Consider the following 22,051-nt stretch of genomic DNA (forward strand, 5'->3'; position numbering starts at 1 on the left):
CGTGTAGTATTATTAAGGTTATTCTGTGCTATCATTAAGATTATCGTGTAGTATTATTAAGGTTATTCTGTGCTATCATTAAGATTATCGTGTAGTATTATTAAGGTTATTCTGTGCTATCATTAAGATTATCGTGTAGTATTATTAAGGGTGCTATCATTAAGATTATCGTGTAGTATTATTAAGGTTATTCTGTGCTATCATTAAGATTATCGTGTAGTATTATTAAGGTTATTCTGTGCTATCATTAAGATTATCCTGTAGTATTATTAAGGTTATTCTGTGCTATCATTAAGATTATCGTGTAGTATTATTAAGGTTATTCTGTGCTATCATTAAGATTATCGTGTAGTATTATTAAGGTTATTCTGTGCTATCATTAAGATTATCGTGTAGTATTATTAAGGTTATTCTGTGCTATCATTAAGATTATCGTGTAGTATTATTAGCCGTCCCTAGTTATTAATTGCTAGTCATCACCACCCACATTTGGGATTAACGAATAGTAGTATTATTAAGGTTATTCATGTGCTATCATTAAGATTATCGTGTAGTATTATTAAGGTTATTCTGTGTGTATTATTAAGGTTATTCTGTATCATTAAGATTATCGTGTAGTATTATTAAGGTTATTCATTGCTACTATTAAGGTTATTCAATGCTATTGTTAAAGTTATTCTATAGTATTATTAAGGTTATTATCTAGTATTATTAAGGTTATTCAGTGCTATCATTAAGATTATTCAGAGCTATTATCATTAAGATTATTGTGTAGTATTATTAAGGTTATTCAGTGCTACATTGTTATTCAATGGTATTGTTAAGATTATTTTATAGTATTATTAAGGTTATTCAATGCTATTGTTAAAGTTATTCTATAGTATTATTAAGGTTATTATCTAGTATTATTAAGGTTATTCAGTGCTACTGTTATTCAATGGTATTATTAAGGTTATTCGGTGATATTATTAAGGTTATTATGTAGTATTATTAAGGTTATTCAGTGCTATTATTAAGGTTATTATGTAGTATTACTAAGGTTTTTCAGTGCTGTTATTATGAAAAGCTAATAATTATTTACATACCATTTAAAAAAGCGGATAAAAAAATTTAATTTTGATTTAGCTTGAGATAACAACGATTTAAGAAGTAGTGAAGACAATTAACGACAGGGGACGCTGTGTAGTTTGGTTTGTTTGTTATTAAGCGCGAAGCTACACAGCTGGCTGTTTGTACTCTCTCCGCCACAGGTAACAAAACCAGAACCTTAGCAACGTATGCCAACAAACTTACCTTGAGCCATTAGGGAGGGGAATCGTATATTATTCATTCAATGTAATGTAGAAATAATAAAAAAAAGCGAGTTTTAGAAGAGCCGTGCTTTATGAATACTGACACACACTATACGGAATCTAACATATTGAGAAAGTTTTTATTACAGTATTATATTAGCATAACAAATTGGAAATGGGACTAATATTTTAAAATGTGTATTTCTTATTTGTTTATGTTGTTTAGAAAAAAGTACATTAGTGTCTGATGAAAGTACACAACTGATACCAACTGTTTGTTCTGTGATTGAAGCATCGCTCTATCTCTGCGAAGAAACTCAATATATCTAACTTATTCTGAACTGCTTTCGCTCATGGGTTCGTAGGGTAACTTGGAAGACATCCCTGTGCACGTGCACAAGCGAAATAAAGAGTACTGTCATTAAAGAAATGTAAATCTCTCGTCTATCGGAAAGAAGTTTACACGCTGTCATTATCCATAAAGTATGGACAGATTTATATTTATACAGCAACAAAACTTTGGTGTTTGTGTAAATATGTAACCTTCCCAACAGTCTAAATACGTTTTTCGGTCATTAATCAATACCTGTATATTCAGAGCTCTTGTGTTACTTTGTCGGAACACAAATGAACGATAAAAAAAAAACAGTGATGGATGGGTTTAAGATTTTTACCTGGTAAAAAATATACATAAATTTATAGGTTTATATTTAAAACATTTGTTCTGTGAAGATGATGTAGAGTTTTTGTCACAAACAACTAAAGCTTTTAGTGAAACACTCTGCTCACAATATTTAGTGAAACACTCTGCTCACAATATTTAGTGAAACACTCTGCTCACAATATTTAGTGAAACACTCTGCTCACAATATTTAGTGAAACACTCTGCTCACAATATTTGAGACAAGTTATGCAGAACTGCAGAACATTAGACAGAGATCCAGCACACGGAACTAAATTTCTTATTAACAGCATTTAAGTGTCCACATTTAGATTACAGCGGGCTTGAGTATGTTATTATATCCAAATCAGTAAATCATTTGATTAGTACAGCAATATTAAAGTCATAGTAGAAAAGAATGTATAAAAACTATATTTTGACATTACTTTGCGTGTTGTATATAGTGTGATGTCGTCAAAAATTAATCTATTTTGGTAAGGGTGTGCGACACCTCTTTCTGAAGCAACATACAGATACACCAAACCATAACAAAATGTTTATATTGGGAATTTAACGTTTCCAAGACAGGTATATTAAATGTATTGAATGATATTGAAATCAAATGAAATTAGTTCAATTTGTGGAGAAAGAGGCTGGCAACAGGTCGTATTTACATCGTGGTAAACAAAGTGCCACGTCTTGTAACAGATGAGAATCCACGAATCAAAATGTTAATGATAAAAGCCATCTACGTGCCCCAGGCTGCATAACAAAGGAGGATCTCTGTCAAGAAAAATGGCATACGTCACGTGTACACGAGTTGCTTCCACAGCATCTTCATTCAACCGTCGCATGCTACAAGGTATATGCTATTCCATACAAATACATGCTGGCCAAGTTACTGGATACAGTAGCTATGAATTTCATGTGCAATTGGAATTTTGAAATGAGCGTTGAGAAAATGTCAACTTCGTATGCTAAATGAATTCTAAAGTAATGCACGTATGCTTTGGACACAACAGCCTTGTAACGACGTCTTTTGCAATCGAAACTAAGCAGCAAAACTGTTGCCAAGATACAAGGTCATTAGAAATAATATAAATAAACGTGGAGACATGACAGTAACAATGTGCTGGAACTCCATGATCGTTTTCGTATAAGGTTCTCTATCCTATAAAACCCAGCTAAGAAGAGTTGCTGAACTCCATGATCGTTTTCATGATCGTTTTCATAAGGTTCTCTATCCTATAATACCCAGCTAAGAAGAGTTGTTGAACTCCATGATCGTTTTCATACAAGGCTCTCTATCCTATAAAACCCAGCTAAGAAGAGTTGCTGAACTCCATGATCGTTTTCGTATAAGGTTCTCTATCCTATAAAACCCAGCTAAGAAGAGTTGCTGAACTCCATGATCGTTTTCATACGAGGTTCTCTATCCTATAATACCCAGCTAAGTAGAGTTGCTGAACTCCATGATCGTTTTCATATAAGGTTCTCTGTCCCTAAGTAGAGTTGCTGAACTCCAGGTAATAGGTAATAGGTAAAAGTGAAAATCCGCTCCATTTCAAAAATTTCAGGAAGAATCAACTTCCTGTGCAATGGAAAGCAAATAATAAAGTGTGGATGACAAGTGCTATATTCGAGCAATTTTTGAACATATTAAACAAAAGAATGGATCAAGAAAATAGGAATATTCTACTTTTCCTAGGTAATGTAACTTGTCACCCAAAAGTTCAACTTTCAAATGTTCGTTTAGTCTTTCTTCCTCAATGTACAACATCAGTTCTACAGCAACTAGATAATGGAATTATACAGTGTATAAAATTGAAATACAGAAAACTGATGCTTCAGTATATTATTGCAAACATAGACGACTGTAAGAGAACATCTGAAATGACCATGAAAAGTAACGTGTTAGATGCAATTGCATTTTTAAGTAATTTAATCAAATGTGTAATAAAGTGCTTTCAAAACTGTGGATTTATTCTTGATAATGGCAGAGATTGTGGAGAAGTTGTTTGTTATGATGATTCTAGTGAAATCCAAACTCTGATTGAAAAGATTGATGCAGATGGTAACAGTGTGAGAGATTCAGAAGATGAACAAAATGGAAAAGATAGCGAGGAAATAGAAATTCCTACTTCATCGCAAGTGTTAAATTATATTAACTCTATCAAATTGTATGCAAAAATGAAGAGGGAAAATGAACTTCATGAAAAAGGCCGTAAAATTGGCGTTCTCATTTAACCGCATGAGAAAGCCCATTAAAAAATGAAACAGTTAAAATTGGATACTTTCTTCAAATAAATTTGATTAAGATTTTGTGTACCGATGTATATTTTGAATGTCTGTTTTTGTTCTTATTCTAATAAATATAGCATAAACAGTATAATAACTTTATTCACAAACGTGTTACTTCCCTCAAGTCAAGCAAGTATAACGTTCCGCTCAAAAATTGTTTGTTTTGAAATTCGCGCAAAGCTGCTCAAAAGCTATCTGCGTAAGCCGTCCCTAATTTAGCAGTGTAAGACTGGAGGGAAGGTAACTAGTCATCACCACCCACCGCCAACTCTTGGGCTACAATTTTACCAACGAATAGTGGGATTGACCGTCACATTATAACGCCCCCAAGGCTGAAAGAGCAAGCAAGTTGGGTGTAACAGAGATTCGAACCCGCGACCCTGAGATTACGAGTCGCACTCTTAACCACCTGGCCATGCCGATCCCTGTTCAAAAATTATATATAATTAAGGAAATGCATTTTCACTATGTCTAAGCCGGAAATTTTACTCGGTTCCGTGCGACTCCACCTTAGATAGGTTTTACTGTATAAATAATTATCTAAAGACGCAAAAGAAAGCTATACAGCTGTGTTGTATAATTGCAAGTATTTTCAACGTTTTAATACTGTATATTATCACAAAAGGAGGGTTTTGTACTGTTCTAAAATTGTTATTGTTTATTAGTGTAGTCATACAAAGGATTTATTCTTTCACTTACATGAGATAATTAAATTCATAGAATATTAGGCTGACATTGCAAAAGTATCACTGAATAAAAGTGTTTCTATTTGATTGTAATTAATTATCTGAAAATAATATATTTTAATGAAATATACGCCACATATTGACATCTCCTTAAAATACAAATTTTAACCAAATTTATTGGCCTGGCATGGCAAGATGTCTCGACCTGTAATCTGAGGGTCGCGGGTTTGAATTCCCATCTCATGGAACACGTTCGTTCTTTCAGCCATGGGGGCGTTATAACATAACGCTCAACCCCACTATTTGTTATTAAAAAAGTAGCCCAAGAAACATTTCTTGCATATATCATGAAACATTTTTTTACCAAAAAATATTTAGCAACCCACTTTGAATATTTAAAGTTTGAGATAATATAATTTTCTAACCTTACTAGCATCACTATTTACAGAAGTCAACCATATGATTCAGTGTTCAAAAATATATAAATCTAAACTTCTCACCGTTTTTTCAGAGATGTTCTAAGAGCTTGTTCCCAGTTGAAATCAACAAAAGACGGATATATTTATCATCTTAACATCAGATTCTTAGGAAGCAGGAGCTACTTGGAAATTGCGATTAAATCCAAAAAAGTATTATATTTCAAGTGTTAAAGAACGTCACTGTTTTAAAATCGTCATAAATAAAAAAACTAATAACTGTAGCTGTTAATGATTTATTTTAAAGTTTTAATTACATCTCAGTATGTAAGCCTCTACAGACCATAGTTATTTATGAGAACGCTAATATAATGCTTTACTGCTATGGTAGTTGATTTAACTTACAAATGCTTAATATAATATTATTTGGATACATTTAGACTTTCTAACAATGAAGTAGAGGAAGTAGGCAACACAGTATATTCGTTAAGTATAGCTACATCTCAGCAGAAATATTCATGTTTGCCCTTAAAGCTTTACCAAAACTGTATAAGTTATTCCTGCTCTAAGACAGTTAAAGACAAAAAGCGAAGGTACATAAGGAGATAATTTCCAGTCACGCTTAACAACCTGTCCTTATATTTGTATAAACCAGATGCACTTGCGCAGGGTCCCCAGAAATTTTATGTTTCAAGAGTAAATTAAATCCAAACTAAGAGTAATAAATATATTTGTTTCGTATCTTTGACGTTTATGTGTCATGCTGTGTTGTAGCTAACAGAGTTCATAATTCTTCTCGTGATACGTGACATACTCACGTTTTACTAACGTCACGGCAGTATAAATTGAAACGTTGAGTGATCTTTATGTGACGTTGTTTTAGTGTCTCCTGAGTGACTGACAGACAACATACTACTGTATAATGGTGCAAGTGGTCGAAACAGGTAACCCCTCCTAGCGGACTTCGGCCCTCTTTTGGAGGAAAAAACAGAAAGCTCTATTACTTCATTTCTAGTTGAAATCACCATGAGAAAAAAGAAAGAAAGTGGTTTCTAAGATATTGCAAACAGTTGGATAAATCAAGAAGCGAATGAACTTTCAATCTTCAAAAACAGAATATAAAGTAAAAATAGCAAGGGAGCTAAGGGACAACAATATAGCTTCTCTAACTACTTTTAGTGTCCCCGACTCCAAACGTTTTACGAAACAAAAGACCACAAATAGCTCGTAATGTAGCTTTGTGCTTAACTTTAAATAAAAAAAAACCTTTGAAAGCGATGTTTACTTCGGAGTGCCTTTCTTTCTAAGGTTCCCATCTTACATGTGAACTGGAGACTCTCTGATCCGCAACCCGACACGTTAGTCACTAGGCACCACCCAGCACAAGTTGAACACTTTTTCAAATGATAAACGGGATACAGTACCACAAAACGATTGATGATTTATTTAAATATCATGTTTTGTTAATTAGCATGTTCTGTAATTTACTCAACGATTCTTCCAAGGTGTATCACGAAACAGAAACGTTGCAAATAAGGAACAAAAGTAAAAGGTAGAACATAAAAAAATATTAATAATAACCAAACAAATACGTGTTTATTTTTCCTAAACAACAGATATTATTAACTGTATCAGCCATTATATAGCTAACTTCCATCAGACTACGTTACTCAATTAAGGGGATAAGATATGGGTGCTACTGAATTGAATTATTCGACTTCGTATAATTTCCAATACGAATATATGAATAAAACTTTAAATCAGTTTATCGAGATTATAATGGCTGCCTCCTAAAAATGCACAGCTGTTGTAACTCTTCATCAATTTAAGCCTGTGTTGAGGAAAGTTCGTTTTACTTATCAACAGGTGGCACTAGTAGCAAGCGCGACATCACTTAACTTTTGCAGAATACGCTTTGAAACAGTAGGAAAGTGCCGGATCAGGCGAGTATGTTAGATCAATAGATACGATTGATTAGCTACTCTATTCCACCACAGTTTTACCAGCTTTGACGTTGTTGTTATATGTATATATATAACTCATCATATTTGTAAGTCCGCAGATATTCCGTTGTAACATTAGGAGCCATTTAAAAATTCAATTGAATGGCACATTGACACTACTAAAACACAGGGAACTCCAGTTACCTAATAAAAAATAGTACAACAACAGCTCTAGTCTTCCCTAATTTAGCGATAATAAACTAAGAAAGCAGCTAGTTAACACCACCCAACGGCAACTCTTTCACCAACGATAAAAAGGAATATTATCCGACTGTTATAACGTACCCACGGCTGAAAGGACAGTAATGTTCAGTAATAGAATTCGACCTCACGAGCCTCAGGATGTGAGTCAAACATCCTAACTTCTAGGTCGTACGAGATAACTGCCTACAACAGTTCATAAATAAAATTACATCCATACACCGTAATTTTGTGACCTGTTTTCAAGAATTTCAATTGAAAAAGCTACAAAACATTACATTGAATAGTCTGATGAAAGTTTTTTTATTAATTCGATAAAACTTAACAACAATAAATAACAATAATAAATGCCTAAATAGTAAAGTTAATCATAATAAGTACCTAGTAATATCTAAGATCAAAAAACTATTATAACAAAAGTTATGTCATGGATATCTATAGAGGACGAGGGAAAATAGAGACATTATGTGTGGCCTATGATAATAACAGTTACCCAAACATAGTTTCTTAAATATTCTTTTCCTTAAGTACTTCCTTATTGAGGTTTATACTAACATATTACATTATTAATAAGCGACAAGGACCAATACATAAGCTACATGTTTGTCGTTATTATTTAATACAATATTTATAAATCATCGGCCAGTAGAAATTCACGAACACAAACAAATTCGTAATATGCGGTTCTCAGGTTCGAGTTCCCGCCACCGAACATACTGGCCCTTTCAGCCATAGAGGTTATAAAGTCACAGTCAATACTATTATTCCTTGATAAAAGAGTGTCCCACGATTTGTAATGGGCGGTGATGACTAGCTGTCTTCCCTCTAGTCTTTCGCTGCTAAATTAGGGATGGCTAGCTCATACTTCTCTCGAGTTGTTTTGCACGAAAGTAAAAAAAAAATCAAACTAATAAAAATTACTATGTTATTCAATGTAAATTGTAACGATTCGTCGTTGTACTTGTATGATAATGACCCACGACTGTCTGGAGAGGCAACGAACCATTCTTTTGAAGCAAAACGTTTGAAAAACTTTATTTTATTATAATAAACTCATACCTGGATGAAAACAATAAATGTGGTTCTACTGAAGGTTCAGTGTAATATAATTGGTTATACTTCATGTAGACTTTTGTAAAACAAGTAAAAACAAAAAGTAAGACAAGGCCTGAACTGAGTGAGTGATGTTTAACAACAGAATACTGAAAGATTGACTAACTGTTGATAGATAACACTGCACAACAAAGTTTTTACTTCTTGAACACTGTTGGGTGCTCATTATAGATTTTTGGCTGCTGATCACGAAAATCACATCCAAATGTGTCCATCACGTACCGTTTCATCAAAATCTTCAGTTTCACCAGGACATTGCTACAATGGAAAAACAATATCAGGGCAACTGGAATCCGTCAATGCTTGCTGACTACTGTTGGACACTGCAACGTGATGCACTGGACATTGAATACAAACGAAAATCAGGAGCAAAACACTTTTAATTATGTTGAACTTTGTAGCGTATTTAGAAACATAAACGCAATTAAATACGTTATCGCCAGTAAACAGTTAACTGTCTATATCTCAGAGTTCCTACGTGATGAAACAAAACTAAAACTATATTTGTGCATACCCACCAGGTACCTGTCACAATCAGCAAAAACTTTTCAGGAAGCAAAACTTTCCAAAAATTGTTGTGCAGTGTAATCAGTTTGAGAATTTAACGTGGCGGCATCTATTGACTCACAAAGTCAACTTTTATTCGTAGTTTTAATATTTTTTTATTTCTTTGTTTTTTTATAAATTCGAATAAGTAAGTTACAGTTTCAGAGATGATAATCAGTATCCATGACACTAACACTTGCAGTGACTTCATAAAGTCTATTCTGTGTTTAGCTACATTTCGATAGCTGCACAAATAATTGAAATAAATGTAAACTTACTGATTTTTTTTTTATTTTAAGGTTAATCAAAAGTAAAAATTGATTATCAAAAATTATTTTCTAGAATTATTTATATGTCCCTTTAATTTTGAACTACTTTTTTAAACGTCTTAATATATAAACTTTAAAGTTTCTTGACTATTCCCTTGCTTTTGCTAAGTGCCTTAAAGCATCAACAAACAAACTCTATTTTTCACTTACAATGACCCCAATAGCACAGCGCTAGAATCCGAGTTTAGATACTAGTAGTGGGAAGAGCACAAATAGCCCATTGTGTTGCTTTGTACTTCATTTCTAACAAGTAAACAGTTATAATGATTACTGGCCATATAGTATTTGACATTTTTATTGCCTATTTGCCATGACTTATTTTACATTTGTAATGTATATTTGCAACACTTTATTTTGAATTTACAACGATATGAAAAAAAAAACTTTTTTTTCAAAATGTGAGAAGAAACAATTGTGTTACTAAATCCATAAGGATGTTAGACATCCAGATCTTTACGTATAGCATTCTATAATATTCATATTCTTAATTATAATTCTTTTCCCAAAACATTTTCATTTTGTATTTTCCATCCAATATTTACCAATTATCTTTAATCTTCCACTTTACAAACATTAAGATAATCTTCTTGGTTGTCAAGTAAAATAAATCTTTGGTAAGTGAAGGAAGCTAATTAATTCTCTAGTTTTCAGTAATTATGTTTCTGCGGAGATAAGGCACTCCACTCGTAATCCGAGGGTCGTGAGTTCGAATCCCCCTTACACCAAACATGCTCGCCCTTTCAGCCGTGGGGGCGTTATAATGTCCGGTCATTCTCACTATTCATTAGTAAAATAGTATCCCAAGAGTTGGCGGTGGGTGATGCTGACTAGTTGCCTTCCCTCTACTTTTACACTGCTAAATTAGGGATGGCTAGCGCAGTTAACCCTCGTGTAGCTTTGCGCGAAATTCAAAACAAACCAAATCTCTATGGAAACATCCTGTTTCTGCATCGTCTCTTTATTTCCAATCAACAACAGTTCCTTAATTTCTCTGTGGATTGAATTGAATCTTTATATGGTTATACTTTGGTTTAACTTGCCCAGACAAATTTTTCATTTCTTTTTAGGGAGTTTATGGGTTCAAAAGCCAAACAACCCAGAAATGTAGTATATTTTAAGTTTCTGTACGGTCATATTCGTAGCAATCAAGATGGAATTTGGCCCAAATATCAACTTTAATTCGCTCATCACATTGACACGAAGAAGATGGAATTTTCTCATTTTGATTCTCTTAATGGGGTGGGGTCAGAACTCACAAAATATAACATTATTTTGGAAATTTGGGTCAATTATTCTATCATATTTTGAAAAACGTACGTGGGATGTGGTACAAAATATTTTCCACATATCCCACACAATGATAAACAAAAATGGTGTACTTACCTACAATTAGCAAGTTCAGGAACGTCAAGATACCGCTGATAGCATAATTTTAGGTTTTTTTGACGATTACTCTGTCATATTTCGCCCAATATGCATGGGATTTGGTACACAGATACTTTTTTACAGATACAATACATACACGTACAAAAACATGTGGTATGCTTAATTTTGGTCAGTGTAGGAGGTCTAAAGGTTAAAGAAATTTTCACTTTTAGGGGTTTTTGATTAATTATTTAGCCTTATCTTTACCAATTGAAGTGGATTTAGTAACAATGACCCTAAGCACACATCGAAATATGTGCAATCCCGGTTGCAGAGGAACCATATGAGCGTTCTGAAGTGGCCATCGCAGTCACCCGATCTTAACCCAATTGAAAACATTTGGCATGAGTTGAAGACCAGGGTTCATCAGCGACATCCGAAAAACTTGCAAGAGTTGGAGACCTTCTGTAAAGAAGAATGGAAAAAAATACCAGTCGAATACTGTCAAACGATCGTGGAGGTCTATGAGGAGAGATTGCGCCAAGTAATTCACCTGAAAGGCTGCACAACTGACCATTAAAGTAGACGCACGAACACTTTCTGCCCCTTCTATGTTTGGTCATTTGTTTATAAGCAGTTTATTTGTCGTTTAATTTACATAAAAATTTATGTAAATATGTGTTAGTATAATATTTATACTATACTATACTGTCATTATCCTAATCGTGATACTTTTTAAGTTATGAAGAAAACTATTCACTACGCAGGGAAACGAACACTTTCTGTCGTAACTGTAGACAACTCTTGTTTTGTACGATGGTTTAATGTAAATAAAAATATAACCTATAAAGTCATCAAAGTTCATTTCTGGTCTAAAGAATGTGGAAGATATTTGTATCTTTCATTTAACAATTTAATTTTATGCATTATTATCGGAGACTTGCAGTATAATCATGTTATATCTGGCACGTTTATTGCAAGCACTATAACGAGTTTCATGTTAATGGTATATTTTTGTTGTATTTAGACATTTAAAGTGATAACTTTACCATTCTCCTCTTTAAAGAAGAATGGTACACAATTCAATAATGTCCGTCTACAGAAGTAAAACTGTTTAATTGAAAAATTTGTCATTTCAGAACAAAAACGTACACACTCTGAGAAAAGTTCCTTCTTCAGAGCAGCATGGTACGTATTTCAGACAATTTAACATCTTTGAAGCAGAAAGGTACACATTTCAAACAATTTAACATATTTTGAGCAGAAAGATACACATTCCAAACAATTCAACATCTTTGGAGCTTAAAGGTACATATTTCAAACAAATCAACATCTTTGGAGCAGAAAGATACACATTCCAGACAATTCAACATCTTTAGAACAGAAAGGTGCACATTCCAAAAAATTCAACATCTTTGGAGCTTAAAGGTAGACATTTCAAACAATTCAACATCTTTGGAACAGAAAGGTACACATTTTAAACAATTCAACATCTTTGGAGAAGAAAGGTACACATTTCAAACAATTCAACATCTTCGAAGAAGAATGGTGCATATTTCAGACAAGTTAACCGTTTGGATTTAAACGTGCATATTTTAAGAAAATGCGCCTCTTTATAAAGCTAATAGTTCAATGTTTATTGTGGGATTTTTGAAATATTTAATGGACATTTACTAATATGTATCAAAAGAAGTAGTTGCGAGAGAAATCATATCATGTCTTATGTCACAATAATCATTAGTTTAGCAGGTTTGTTGTAAATATAAATGGCGTTTATCCATTAATTCCTCATTTAGAGTTAACCAAAAGTACGTTTAACATGCGTTTTAAATACTGTATATCAGGATAGTTCATTAAAGGGATTTATATGATCTACATGTATCTAACAGTAATAATAATGTATAACACTTTTTTTTGTTAGTTTTTTTTTGCTGTGCATGGCATATCGTTCTGTAAATATTTCTAGAAAGAAATTCACACAGTCGGTCTTTCATAACCATATATACATGTAAGAAAACTTAAGCTTCACGTGATCGAAATATTCATCGTAAAACAAACAGTTTGAACCTAGTAATAATATGTAAGAAAATAGGTTTGAAAACCGAGCAACTGCTGGTTGAGCTAAAACTGCGATTCAACGACAAGAAGGTCTCAATACAGCAGCAGAAACGCTGTTTCCTTTTTCTTCAACAGGCAGTTGTAATCCATTAAAGTTCACAAAATCACTGTGTCTATCCTACCTAAAGTCCTACCGAAACAATATTTAAAAACTGATTGTTTTACCTACACAGAAAGTGTTTAATCGAGTGGAGAGTCGAACATTGTCTTAGAAATCTAACGTGCTTGATTTGCGGAAGAGCTAGTTGGACTTTCTCCCCTTGACACATATACACGCCCTTAGCATATTATGGATAAAGTTTACATAGACAGACAGATAAGCCACAACATATCGGTTCATGTTGATATTGGTTTCTTAACTTACTTCTCTCATACCTGATTTTAGTTGAGATAAGACAAAGTAGAGGGTATTTCACTCTACTCTGAGTGTGAACTAGGTGTGGTAGATCTGGTTCTTCATTCCTGGTAGAGTATCTGGATTATTAACTTGGATTTTCTATGTTTCTGCAATAACAACACTTCTTTAGCGTAAAGATACGGGTGAGTATTAATACGTCCCTATTTTATTACCTATTAATTCGTGATACAGTGGTGCTTGTACGCCTTCTTGATGTACTGGGTATAAGTAAAATAATAATACAATATTCTTTCCTGGGAATGTTAAACACATTGTTTACAAATCAACAATAATAAACTCATCACCAATGAGATAGTATTGTCCATATAAGTCCACATCCAATAAAGATAAAGGCAGACCATTGTTTAAGTAGTTATCGAACTTCCATTGAATATATTGTAACGTATTGCCTATTTCGGTATTCCAACTCCAGTAAGTGTCTTGCGAATATATTATATTCTGTAGTCTATTTAAGCATCATAATACCTTAAAAAAAACGTATACCAATAACTGAATAATAATTAAATTTATTGATAATATGTGTGTGTGTGTTAAACTTTCATCTAGAAACCTATTGAATGATTTTATATCAGCGCAAGTACCATTATTTGTTTATTTTATGAAACATTATCTACATCATAATTACTGTTTTTCATCACCTGAAAAATTAAGAAACCTTTCCCAGTAGATAGCAGATTTTTTATAAAGCCAATTAGAATTTTCTAACAAATTTGTAGGTGGTTTTAAAAGGCTAAGTCTTTCTCATTAAGTTGGCACAAATTTTAATATAGTTATATCTTTCATAAAAAGTATCAAATCTTTGAAAGATGCTGAACCTTTCCCAGGAGTTACCAGATCTCAAAAAAAAACACATGTAAATCGTTCACAGAAGTTAGTAACTCTTTTAAAATTTCTTTTCCGGAATTAGGGGAATTTTTAAAAAAATAAGTGATATACTGAAGTAATGAAAAGTTAGTAAATGAGTAATACCAACTTGTAAACGAGGCTACAAGTGATTAATATTTATAACAACTTGTAAACGAGGCTACAAGTGATTAATATTTATAATATTAACAAAAATAATATGAACATACTCGCCCTTTCAACTGGTGAGGGGTATTTGTTTGTTTGAAATTAAGCACAAAACTAAACAAAGGGCTATCTGTGTTTTGACCACCAAAGATATGTAAACCTGGTTTCTGGCATTGTAAGTCCGGAGATATATCACTGTGCCACTGGGAGGCGGGTATTTATAATGGTACAATCAATCCTACTTTTCGCTGGTAAAAAGTAGCTTAATAGTTGGAAATAGGTGGCGTTTATTGGTTTTTAGTATAGGTAACAGCTATTTAGTTTTACACGATAGTGTAGATAACAGCTATGTAGTTTTACACGATAGTGTAGGTAACAGCTATGTAGTTTTACACAATAGTGTACGTAAAAGCTATGTAGTTTTACACAATAGTGTAGGTAACAGCAGGGACCGGCATGGCCTAGCGCGCAAGGCGTGCGACTCGTAATCCGAGGGTCGCGGGTTCGCGCCCGCGTCGCGCCAAACATGCTCGCCCTCCCAGCCGTGGGGGCGTTATAATGTGACGGTCAATCCCACTATTCGTTGGTAAAAGAGTAGCCCAAGAGTTAGCGGTGGGTGGTGATGACTAGCTGCCTTCCCTCTAGTCTTACACTGCAAAATTATGGACGGCTAGCACAGATAGCCCTCGAGTAGCATTGTTCAAAATTCAAAACAAACAAACAGGTAACAGCTATGTAGTTTTACTCGGATAACCGAAACAACGAAATGCGAATCTTCCTTTTTTTTTGGATTCATAAAATCTTATATAATTTATATGAAAACTACAGGCCTAACTATACATTAGCTGAACCTAACAGTTTTACAGCCGGTTTTCATGAATCATAAGGAGATTTCTGGAACCAATCAAGTCAAGAGTATCGTATTGTTGCTTAACGGGTAAAAAATATTGCTTGTAGCATAATGTCTCTTTCTAAAGGTATTAAACACAGAATAATCATAATTTATAATTGCCGAATTGTGAATTCGAGGATCCAAGGTTCGATCTCATTGTTGTAAAACTGTGCTCAGTGCATTATAAAGGTAAAAGTCAATTTCCACTAATTAGATGAGTGTCAGCAAATGAATTTTCAGTGGGTTCTATTGACTAGTTATCTTACCTCTAGCCTAAAAGCTCCAGATTAGGAAGGTTATTGTAGATAGTTCTTCTTTCACGGTTTTCACAGGTATAAAGAAAAATAAAAATTATAAAAGTTGAGAAAGAACCTGAAGCTATGTTTCAATTCTATGTTATCTACATATCAGTAAGAAACCATTTTTTTACCAGACGAAAAAATTACCCAAAGTAAGATATGAAACTCGGTATATATTGTTCAGTTCACCATCTGCTTGATGTTTTATCATTTGTTGTTATGACACTAGTAAACAGTTTTACCTTTTTATCACGACGATCTAGATTTAAACACATTCAAAACTCATTCGCAAGTTTCTATACAGTACGTATAAAATACAGTGAGAAGTAAGTGAATATTTAATTTATATTAGTAACTATACACTAGGCATACATCGTGAAGAAATGGGATATCTTAGTCACCTTGGATTAATATTAATGTTGTCATTTTTAAGCAAATACACATCTTAGGCACTGAAATAAAGAAATTAGTCTTACAATATTGAAATAGCAAAAAACAATACTGGAAATGAAGGAAGCAGTCCTACAAAAGTGAAACTAAAGAAAGCATTATTAAAATATTAAAATAAAGGAAACAGTCCCACAACACTGAAACTAAAGAAAGCAGTATTAAAATATTAAAATAAAGGAAGCAATCCTGCAACATTGAAACTAAAGAAAGCAGTATTAAAATATTAAAATAAAGGAAACAGTCCTACAACACTGAAACTAAATAAAGCAGTATTAAAATATTAAACACTGAAATTAAAGAAAGCAGTATTAAAATATTAAAATAAAGGAAACAGTCCTACAACACTGAAGCTAAAGAAAGCAGTATTAAAATATTAAAATAAAGGAAACAGTCCTACAACACTGAAACTAAATAAAGCAGTATTAAAATATTAAAATAAAGGAAACAGTCCTACAACACTGAAACTAAAGAAAGCAGTATTAAAATATTAAAATAAAGGAAACAGTCCTACAACACTGAAACTAAAGAAAGCAGTATTAAAATATTAAAATAAAGGAAACAGTCCTACAACACTGAAGCTAAAGAAAGCAGTATTAAAATATTAAAATAAAGGAAACAGTCCTACAACACTGAAACTAAATAAAGCAGTATTAAAATATTAAAATAAAGGAAACAGTTCTACAACACTGAAACTAAATAAAGCAGTATTAAAATATTAGAATAAAGGAAACAGTCCTACAACACTGAAACTCAAGAAAGCAGTATTAAAATATTAAAGTAAAGAATTGTTTGTTTGTTTTCATTGAGCAAAGCCACATCGGGCTATATGCTGAGTCCACCGTAAAATAAAAGAACCAGCCCTACAACACTTGAAACAAGAAAAGCTGTCCTACAACACTAATATAAAGTAATCCTACAATACTGAACAAAAGAAAACAATTCTAAAATGTTGAAACATTTTTGGATAATAAATTAATCGCATAATTTCAGATCAATCCTACAAAATCTAGTAAGCTTTAGTAGTTGTATTACAGAAAGAAAGCGTAAACTTAGTATCTATAATTTATTTTTATTACAGCAACATTTACTTCGTTAAATAATTTAGCATCATTAAGTAACTTTAGATCAGTAAAACCACCAGTAAACACTAGAATTCAGATCACTCAAACCAACTTTTGTACATCTTCAGGATCCAGCAAAATAAGTTGATTTCTGTCAAAAAGAAACCTGGACCTAAGGAATTCCAGAATTAATGTCACTAATCATTCATTCTATTGACACTTCTGTTACAAAATTTGACTGCAATGAACCGCCAACATTGTCCGTCTTGAGCCATTTAGAGACCTTAAGAACCATCTACTGTTTGACATTAATTTTCCTTTAGTTCTTTGTTTCCTTTTGCTCTTTATTTCCACTTTTCCTTATAAGATGTTATGCTATTTTCCTTTGCTTTATGGTCTCTAGGAATTTTCTTTTCATTCTTAATTTTCTTAAATAATTTCCTTCATTTGGTTTTGTGTCCGTCTATCCATGCTGTTCTTTCAAATCTATGAAATGTCCAGAGATATGTATCATTTTCGTGTCATCTTTATTAATTGTCCAAGTTTCCGTATCGGGTTGACGATTTGTAGCAAATAAAGATTCTCGTTTTCACTTGAAGATTTTTTCTCTATATCAGAATTTGTTTAATATCACTAAAGGCAGTTTTTGCAAAGCTGTTCTTCTTATCTCTTCTACTTATGTGCCATCTTCTGTAATTACTTTTCCAAGATGTGTAAAAATGCTCTCTTATTCTATTTCCTCTCCGTTTGTTATTATTTTACCTATTATTTCTTCCTGTTAATAAGCATTGTCTTAACATTTATCTTCATTCCATATTCCTAACGTTTGTCTTCAATTTTATTTGTAATTCTTTGCATCTTATTCTTCCGGATTTTCGGCCATTAACATCACGTCTTCTGCCAACCTTATATCATTTACATTCATACCATATATGGTTAGGGTTAGCCTTTCCATTCCTACCATATCTTTAGAGATTTTTAATTCCAATACTGTAAGAGTTAAAAATACGTAAACTCCGATAAGCATCGCGTAATGTAACTTACAATAAAGTTTCAATACACACTAAAAGAACAATACCAAATTTTAATGAAAATAAGTGTTGACATTTCACGTGCCCCTTCAATAAATACATTTTAATCTTAGATGATTAGACACACGTACTGAACCAGTGATTAATTTAAGTTTGCCCTATATTCCACTTTAAAACTGCGCTCTATAACTGAAATACTTGAACGTTTGTCTCAAATCAATTATAGATATTATGCTTTGGAATATTCAGACGTTTATTAAATCTGTTAAAAAGTTTGTTTGGAATTAAGCAGAAAGCTATACAATAGGTTATTTGTGCTCTGTCCACCACGGCTATCGAAACCTGGGCCATAGCAGATAGTCCAAATTGGCTTTGCTCTAACTAAGGTTACATGTTCTGAAATTAAATATAAAAAAAAACTGACACTTCTCATCTAGTTATTTAGCGTTTTGACATAATATAGCAAATAATTTTCTTTTCATCCATATTTGTGATAAAGTCATTCTAGCACAAAGCTGCACACTGAGTTATCTGAGCTTCTTTTTACCGCAGTGAATTGAACCTGGAGTTTAGACTAACAACTTACCCACCAGCTGACTAAATGAAAATAATTTACTTACAAACATATGTATATATATGTGTGTTTTCATGTTTAGTAGCGGTTAAAAACAACACAAAGCTACACAATGGGCTATCATTGCTCTGCCCACCACAGATATCGTAACACAGATTATAGCGTCCGCAGATATTCCGTTGTGCCCCTGGGGGGTTGTTATTATTATTATTACTATATGGTTTATAAATTTGTGTGAACTCATTCAAAAGCTTCTGTTTGTTTGTTAGATTCAAATAAATATAATGGACTGTAGGTCTTTTGCTCATCTCAGGAATCGAACACGGATTTTTGTTGTTACAAAACTCAAGATTTTCGCTGCAATTACTATTCGTTATACACAATTATTGCACGAATTAGGTTGATTGGTTGGTATTAAGCACAAAGTTACATAATGGGGTATCTGCGATCTGCCCGCCACGGGTATCGAAACCCGGTTTTTAGCATTGTAAGTCCATAGGCATACCGCTGTGCCACTGGGGGGAAAGGAACCACTGAATGCTGTTTTTATCCTAAACGTTACAAACTGTCGTTAGAAATTAATCACAATATAAGTAATGATGCTTGACATAATATTGTAAAAAAGTCACACTGAAGTAACTTTTAATATATGTTTATCTAAAAGATGCTCCTTTTCTCACGTGACTGTCTTTAATTTACGTATCCTATATGTCCTATGCTTCCTAAGTAACCCTACTGTAAAGCTTATTTTACTTTGTAAAGTCCTGCTTTTAAATCAATAAAGTTTCTGATAAGGGTTATTAGATTAGATGTAAATATGTTGTTTATTTAAAAATAATTTGAATTTTTTTTCTTTCGTTTTCTGTGGTCCTTTTCATTTTATTTTTACTAGAGGTGTAGCATGGAATGTCAGTCTAAGAGGAAATATAAATATTTTCAGCAGTTATCTACACTAAATAACCTATTATTTTCCCGTCTACTTAGGATAAAACAAAACGATTAGTGTTCCGGCTGCGGGTCGGATGGACTAACAATGGAGATATGATGTCAGTGAATACGCGTTATAAAGGTATCTGTCAATTCTGCTCTTTAGTTTAAAGCGTTTGAAGCGGTGGATGATTCCAGCTGGTTGTTCTCTTCTTTAGTCGGCAATTTAATATTGTGAATCTCTACGTCACGATGGGCGTTAAATTTAGCATCAGTGGCGGTACGAGTAAAACAAAAATCTGTTTCTTTTCTTCTTCAGGAGTAAACACCTTTTCACAACTTGTCGAAGAATGTGAAGTCGTAAATAGTGGTTAGGTGGAGTAATAATACATTACTTAAGATTTAAATCCTTGTTACATACGACAAACAACGTGTAACTCCGCTTGCTACACCTGCATAAACTACTTCCAGTAAGATACTCTTACACTTTACTGTCTGTTCATGTGCCAGTGGTAGGTGTATGGGCTTAAACCGTTATAATCTGGGGTTTGATTCTCTGCAGTAAACACAGAGAATAACTCAACGTTTCTTTGCTCTATTACAAACAAATATCATGTGTCATGACTTTTATTTCTCTAACGTATTTCTGCGACTCTTCTATTTTTACAATTTTAGTTGCTAAATTTGAATAAATACATATTTATTTTAAAAAGTTATATTTTCTCACACGATGGTGGATTATACAAAGTTTTTTGTTTGTTTTTTACTAATGACAGAAACTGGACCTAAGTAGACTACAGATGCGATTTGTGTGTGTGTGTTTTCATAGTAAAGCCACATTGGGCTCTCTGCTACTGAATTAGAATCAAATCCCTGATTTTCGCGTTGTAAATCCGTAGACTTACAGCTGTTGCACCGAGGAAAAGATGCAATTTGTTTGATGAGAAACTTTTAAACTATAAAATATGTAAAAGTCACTAAAATATTACGATGCTTCAATATTAAGAGATGTCACTGATAGTAAAAATCACTTATGTCAAAGTATTTAAACACAAATTATTAAAAATATAAATATATAAAGAAAAACAATGTCATAAATTATACAAGGAACTGAATTAATACACGCCATTTGTAGGCTACAAAGAGACAGTCAGTCATACTCTATCATATCTTCACATCAGTACGATAAGTAAACACCCATAACGACTCCTCGTGTTCTATGTAGCTTGAACGTCACGCCTGTTTTATTTTTAGCTCAACGTACTTACTGATCAGTAATTATTATCTACAAACGTAGCAAAAACCGTGTTTTTATCGTGATCTCTCGTCTTTACTACGTCAGCGGTGTGAAAGGCAACCTTTTGTCTCCACTGCTAATTTGAAAAAATTATATAACCTACACTTTTCCAAACATGACTATGGGTAAGAACACAGGTAAACATAGAGTTATTTCTTTTACCTTTTTATACTTTTTGAAATTACAAACCAGTCTCACAAGTCTGACACCAAACAAACAGTTGTTACAACAAGAAACAAAAATACATTCGTAAAACTGTTATACATGACCGTTATATATCCATACGTACATAATATGTATGAATAATGTCACATACTCACACGTATTTAAAATACATGATATATCAAAATAACAATTTGTTTTGTCCATAATGACAAATATCAAATTAGCAATTATAAGATGTTGGCTAGATAATTATACATACATTTATCGAAGCAATTCAACACTGTCTATATGAAGATGATTCGGATGGTTCATAAAATTGGTATCTTAAATGTCTTCTCGTTAGGTCATCAGAACTTTACAATACTATACAGTGATTCCTTTTATAACAATATATGTGCAATGACTGGGTCACCAGTTATGGGAATGTATGTAAGTATTCATAGCAAAATCTTTGGACTTCTTGTTATTATTTGTTCTGCTATGCCCGGCATGGCCAGGTGGGTTAAGGTGCTCGATTCGTAATCTGAGAGTTGAGGATTCGAATCCTCGTTGCACAAAACATGCTTGCTCTTTCAGCCGTGGAGGCGTTATAATGTGACGGTCAATCCCACTATTCGTTGGTAAAAGAGTAGCCCAAGAGTTTGCGGTGGGTGGTGATGACTAGTTGCCTTCCCTCTAGTCTTACACTGCTAAATTAGGGATGGCGAGCACAGATAGCTCTCGTGTAGCTTTGCGTAAAATTCAGAAACAAAAACAAACAAATTATTCTGCTTATTTTTTATTGCATGATAGCTCAAAAACCAAAACAACAGTATTAACCAATTTCATTGATGTGACATAATTTCAAACAGAGTATTCGCTTATATAAGTGTTGTTAATAACTAGTACTAATTAC

General features: G+C 33.0%; 1 protein-coding gene across 5 annotated transcripts in view; it reads left to right on the forward strand.

The window, feature by feature from the left end:
• The first annotated feature begins 13,370 nt into the window (after positions 1-13,370).
• LOC143254999 (guanine nucleotide-binding protein G(s) subunit alpha-like) overlaps positions 13,371-22,051 on the forward strand; it is a 34,561-nt gene continuing 25,880 nt past the window's right edge. For 2 of the 5 annotated variants that reach the window (XM_076509959.1, XM_076509963.1), the window contains exons 1-2: positions 13,371-13,571; positions 19,752-19,836. In XM_076509959.1, the coding sequence (XP_076366074.1) occupies positions 19,809-19,836 (28 nt within the window). In that variant the 5' untranslated portion in view covers positions 13,371-13,571; positions 19,752-19,808. The remainder of the gene's footprint in view (positions 13,572-19,751; positions 19,837-22,051) is intronic. The other 3 variants (XM_076509960.1, XM_076509964.1, XM_076509962.1) reach the window with 3 other exon arrangements.

Source organism: Tachypleus tridentatus, chromosome 7 (genome assembly GCF_004210375.1).
Source record: "Tachypleus tridentatus isolate NWPU-2018 chromosome 7, ASM421037v1, whole genome shotgun sequence".
Lineage (NCBI taxonomy): Eukaryota > Metazoa > Arthropoda > Merostomata > Xiphosura > Limulidae > Tachypleus > Tachypleus tridentatus.